Raw genomic sequence first — 5,809 nt, forward strand, 5'->3', positions numbered from 1 at the left:
GGTTTCACCATGTTGGTCAGGCTGGTCTTGAACTCCCAACCTCAGGTGATCCGCCTGCCTTGGCCTCCAAAGTGCTTGGATTACAGGCGTGAGCCACCACGCCTGGCCTACATTTGCAATTCTTGGAATTGAACTGGAACAGTGTAAGAACTCTCTAACCGGCTATGTTGAAGAAGGACCATGAAGGTAGATACAGGAAAACAGAACAAAAACCGGTTGGTGACTTTTAAGATTGCCACATCCTACATTCCATTAAAGCTCAGATCTCACAAAGAGGGAAAAACCTGGGTGAAAAAACAAGCACAGCACAAATAAGTCATCTTTCCAGATAGCAAGCAGCCTGTTCCCACTGCCTCCTTTGGCCACAGTTAATGTTCCACATAGGCCTCCTGTGGGATGGGTGAGCTCCAGCCTAAAGCTGCCCGACAGTGCTAGTGTCAGACATGTACAGAAGGCTCAGGCTCTTTGTACCACATCCCCAGCCAATCCAGCTTTTTTTCTCCAAAGGAAAACGGATGGAGGGAAAAAAAGACACATAGACAAGTTGAACTCTAGTACTAAAGAACATGTGGAAGAAGCAATTCAAGTTACAGACCTGGAATCCCCAGTGTGGGGAACAGGTCAGAGAACACCAAACATGTCAAATATTAACTTATTCACCAAATAGGGGACTGAAGGACACCAGGTTAAATTTTTGTAAATCCTGGAGATTTTGTACAGAAGCAGAGACCCTTCCACTCCCTCCTCCCTAGACTTGACCAGGTGACTTTCCAGTTGAAGTATTATGACATACCAAAATGGGATATCGGAATAACCACTGAGAAAAACGAGCTTGTACTCTGCTGGGGCTTGGGAGACAAGGGGCTTTGCCATGCTCTTCAAATCTCATGTTCTGGTCCCTATAGAAAGAAGAGCTGCTTGAGTTACCCAGCTTCTTCTGTGAGATCCTAGTTCTTTCTTCCAGTGGCCCAGAAAGCTCAGTGTTCAGCACTATGCAGCCTTCTCTGCCCAAGACTATCCCCAGGTCAAGCTGGGGCTGGTCTCCTTGGTACTGTTTCCCTTTTAAAAAATACTCAAACAATCCTTTCCCACCCATTCCCCAAAGACCCCAATAACAACATGGGAGCAGCAGCTGCTTCTACAGTTTTGTTTTGAAATGGCGTTAGATAAAATAAGGGAATAAATAGAGAATGGGTAAGAGGCAGGACCTCCAGGACCTGTCACACTGCCAGAGGGAGTTCTAAGGAAGACTCTTCAGGGGGCCGATCCTCATTCTGCTGAGAGGTCTTCACCACCCCACAGCCCTCTTCATTGTCTGTGCGGAAGGGGAGGTTTGAGGGAGACCAGGAAGGGCGGAAGTCTTCATTTTCAGGATCCTCAGGGTTACAATCTTCGGGCAATAGCGCTTCTAGGGTGGGTGTTTTCCCCACCTCTGATTTACAGAGGGCAGCTGGGTCTGTGGAGCTACAAGCCACCAGTGAGGTAACAGGGAGAGAGAAGACATTCAGATCCTTCTCCTTTGGGAAGGAGCCTGAGCCTTCTTCTGTACCAGGCTCTCCCTTCACTCCCAGGACTGGCCTCTGCTCCACTTGATAATAGACCAGGGGCCCACTGTTCAAGTAGGATGGGCTATTCACCGTTGAGGCAGTTGGGTGATCTGAGTTCTCGGTAAAGCATAGGACAGAGGAGCCTGGGGGCAGCTGAGCCTGGATGAGAATGGGGGCTGTAAGGCCTGGGCACAGCTCTTCGGGGACAGCCAGGGGCTCCTCCAAGATGCACACACCCAGGCTCTCGATGCTCGAGTCCAGACTGGCACTAGAGCCGCTGGAATCTTCTTCTGCCTTGAGCCGCTCCAGTTCCTCTGCACTCTGCAGGTGCATCACTGCTGTCTCATTCTCAGCAATGAACTCCTGGAAGTCCTGGGTCTCAGAGCCCTGTGCTCCAGTCAGGCTGCAACTGGCAGTGGGGGAGGGCTCCTCATCTGGGGCTGCTGGGCGGCTCACCTGTCGCTTGCTCTCCAGCTCCAGCTTCATAATGGTGTGGAGATAATGAGTCCGGACCCGGATTGGATTAAATTCAATGCGCCCAGCCATGTTCCCACAGCCATCCCGGGAGCAGCCACACGGAAAGGACATGCGATCCACCTGAGGGGGGACAAGGAGGTGGGGGGAAGATGAGACCAACAGTCCTAACTGGAGATAGGAGACATTAGCGGGCAAACAGGCAGTTGGGATTTGAGGTCTCCTTATAAAGAGAAAAGCAACAATTCAAAGCATAACATGCAGTGTGAGCTAACAGAACACTAGATGGTAGTTATCAGACCACTTGCATTTCAATTCCAGCTCAGCCATTAATTAGTGGTGTGACCTCAAGAGAATCATTTATCTCTCTAGGGCTTTGTTTCCTCTTCTAAATAAAAAGTAGATAAAAATCACATCACAGGGTCCTTCCAGTTAGAGTCCAGAGATACTTCTCTGAATGCTGATTGTTCTCACAGAGGAAATTTATGTACCTCATAGACTTTCAGAACTTACCTGGTTCACTGAGACAACAAAAGGCTGGACCCAAGCCTGCGGCCTTCTGCAATGACAGGCATGGGAGAGTGAGTGGAAGATCTTGCGACTTCAAAAAAATACACTCTGGGGAAACTAAGCAAATGTGCCTTAGTTTGCTAAGGTGCTAGAATGCCGGTTCAAACACTGGCCAGTTGTTTAGCTACCTGCTTTATTTTCCCTGAGGGTTGACCAGTTTAGTTCTGAAGCAGTTGCCAAGATAATTAACTTACAGACCAGGGAAATCTGGAAAGGAGATGCTTTCTACCTCCTTATCACTTTCGTATTCCAAACCGGAAAACACATAAACCAAAAATAAAAGGAAAAATTAAAACCACAAGTAAGCAGATAAGCATGTACAAATCACAATGTCTTTTTTTTAAGAAATCTCCACTCCAGTTACATCACTTTTTTCCCCTTTGGAGATAGCGTCTTGCTCTGTTGCCCAGGCTGGAGTGCAGTGGTACCACCATGGCTCACTGGAGCCTAGAGCAATCCTAGGCTCAAGTGACCTTTCCACCTCAGCCTCTTGAGTAGCTAGAACTACAGGCATGCTACATCTACCTAACTCTAAAATTTTCTGTAGAGACAGGGTCTCACTATGTTGCCCAGGCTAGCATCAAACTCCTAGGCTCAAGCAATCCTTCCAGCCCAGCCTCCCAAACTGCTGGTTACAGGTGTGAGCTACCATGCCAGGCCCAGTTGCATCAATTCTTAGGACTGTTCTCAGGTGTGTATGTAACACAATAACTCAGTATGGGACTTTAGTCTGAAAAGCAGTGTTTAGCCAGATCTACTATATCTATTTGTTACGAATCTAAAAACAAGGAAAGGATGAGTTAGGAGAAAACCAACCACAAGGACTCAGTATTACACCCTCAGTAATCAAGTTCCAGATAAACTTCCTTCTTTGGGACGGTATTGCTATTTTCAGCTGAAAATTTCAGCTGAAATGTGTCTTAAACTGTCCCCCATCAGAAGGCCAACAAGGGGCCAGGCATGGTGGCTCACCCCTGTAACCCCAGCACTTCAGGAGGCCGAGGCAGGCAGTAATCACCTGAGGTCAGGAGTTCCAGACCATCCTGGCCAACACAATGAAACCTTGTCTCTACTAAAAATGCAAAAAATTAGCCAGGCATGGTGGTGTGCACCTGCAATCCCATCTACTTGGGAGGCTAAGGTGTGAGAATTGCTTGAACTCGGGAGGCGGAGGTTGTAGTAAGCTGAGATCTCGCCACTGTACTCCAGCCTATGCAACAGAACGAGACTCCATCTTCAAAAAAAAAAAGGGGGGGGGCGGGCCAACAAGAGATACTTTCTCTTTCAGGAAACTGTGGTTTTAAGCTCTGCTAGGCCAGGTCTGATCCTTAATTATAAAGCTCTGAAAACTATTTTGATTCTTCAAAATTGGAGTAAAGGTACTAAGTGCTCACAGATATAATCTGTAGGCCTACCTCATTTCTCTGCTTCTTTTTTGAGATGGGGTCTTGCTCTGTTGCCCAGGCTGGAGTATGGTGCCATGATCATAGCTCACTGCAACCTATGCCTCCAGGCTCAAGTGATCCTCCTCCCATCTTAGCCTCCTAAGTAGCTGGGACTACAGGCCACCATGCCCAGCTGATTTTTGTATTTTTTGTAGAGATGGGGTTTAGCCATGTTGCCTGGACTGGTCTTGAACTCTTGGGAAGCAATCCGCCTGCCCGTGTCGGCTTCCCAAAGTGCTGGGATTATAGGTGTGAGCCATAGCACTTAGCCCTGCTTCCTTTTATCTCAAGGAATCAGTCAATATTTAGGAAACAATTACTAAATGTTAAATGTACTAACTCCTCTTCATCCCCTTGCTAACAGCTGCTTATTATCACCTCGAGAAATGAAACAAAGATAAGAGATACATCCACAGCCTAAGAATCCTGTCATGCTTGTTTTCTTTTCAAAAAAAAAATTTTTGTTTTTAAGAGACAGGGTCTCTGTCACCCAGGCTGGAGTGCACTGTTGTAAACTCAGCTCACTGCAGCCTTAACCCCCTGGACTCAAGAGATCCTCCTACCTTAGCCTCCTGGATAGCCAGGATTAGAGGCATGAGCCACCGTCCCTGGCCATGTGCTCTTCGCTGACTCTGTTGATGGAGGAGGGTTGTGGAACTGGGAGTGTTCACAGCCATAGGAAACCCATCCCTGAATGGGCCTGCTATGTTCAGTGGCACCCACACCTCACCCCGCTGACCCTGGTGTAGATATACTATCTCAGGCCAACTTGGACTGACCTGGCATTTAATCCCAGCCTGGCTGCAGGCACACGCTTCTGGGTCACAATACAGTCGGCAGTCACAACCACATTCTTCCCGAGACAGGCGGATGGCTCGAAGTTCTTGCTTCTCTTCAGCATCAATGCGGTGGACCCCAGAAGCCCTCAGCAGAGCCCGTCGCCGTTTGGTGGGCAAAGGCTGCAGGAAGAAGTAATCATCCACCTCCACATTTTCCACATCAATATCTTCATCTGATACATCATCCAGTGTCAGACCATCGGCCTCCACCGACTCCACCGTCCCATTCTTGGTCAGCTGCCAAGAGACAGGAAAGGTTAGCCCCATAGGTATGAGTGGCACGCACCTCCTCACAGTGACCATCCCAGCGCCTTGAACTTTCTGCAATCATGGGAATATCTGCTCTCCAAAACAATGGCAGCTACTAGCACATGTGGCTACTGAGCACTAGAAACGCAGCAACTGGAAAACTGTCATTTTTTTTGAGAAAAGAGTCTGGCAGTCATCCAGGTGGAAGTACAGTGTGCAATCTTGGCTCACTGCAACCTCCGCCTCCTGGGTTTAAGCGATTCTCCTGCCTCCCAAGTAGCTTGGATTACAGGCGTGAGCCACTACACCTGGTTAATTTTTTCTATTTTTAGTAGAGATGGGGTTTCACTGTGTTGGCCAGGCTAGCCTTGAACTCCTGGCCTCAAGTGATCCACACACCTTGGCTTCCCAAAGTGCTGGGGTCCACTGTGCCAGCCCAATTTACATAATTTTAATTGAATGGCCATACGTGACTACTGGCTACTATATTTGCTAGTGCAGGTCAAAAGAATAAAAATCCAGAGTGGGAAGACAGGACATCTCATATAGCATCACCTTTCTGGGTCCAAGCTTCTCAAAAACCTGTCTCATCTTCCCTCCTACACGAAAATCTATTTCCACAAACATATCCTCCATTTCCAGATATGTGTCACCTAATTTTTTTTTTTTTTTTTTGAGACGGAGT

General features: G+C 47.8%; 2 protein-coding genes across 5 annotated transcripts in view; one reads left to right on the forward strand and one right to left on the reverse strand.

Moving 5' to 3' along the window:
* LETMD1 (LETM1 domain containing 1) overlaps positions 1-4,512 on the forward strand; it is a 24,028-nt gene extending 19,516 nt beyond the window's left edge. Inside the window, exon 9 of the mRNA XM_017545889.2 lies at positions 4,401-4,512. Within this exon, the coding sequence (XP_017401378.1) occupies positions 4,401-4,426 (26 nt within the window). The 3' untranslated portion in view covers positions 4,427-4,512. The remainder of the gene's footprint in view (positions 1-4,400) is intronic.
* The window catches only part of CSRNP2 (cysteine and serine rich nuclear protein 2), a 20,641-nt gene continuing 15,379 nt past the window's right edge, over positions 548-5,809 (reverse strand). For all 4 annotated transcript variants that reach the window (XM_017545886.2, XM_017545885.2, XM_037744711.1 and 1 more), the window contains 2 exons: positions 4,816-5,112; positions 548-2,144 (listed from right to left, as the gene is read on the reverse strand). In XM_017545886.2, the coding sequence (XP_017401375.1) occupies positions 1,221-2,144; positions 4,816-5,112 (1,221 nt within the window). In that variant the 3' untranslated portion in view covers positions 548-1,220. The remainder of the gene's footprint in view (positions 2,145-4,815; positions 5,113-5,809) is intronic.

This window comes from Cebus imitator, unplaced genomic scaffold (genome assembly GCF_001604975.1).
Source record: "Cebus imitator isolate Cc_AM_T3 unplaced genomic scaffold, Cebus_imitator-1.0 Scaffold181, whole genome shotgun sequence".
Taxonomy (NCBI): domain Eukaryota; kingdom Metazoa; phylum Chordata; class Mammalia; order Primates; family Cebidae; genus Cebus; species Cebus imitator.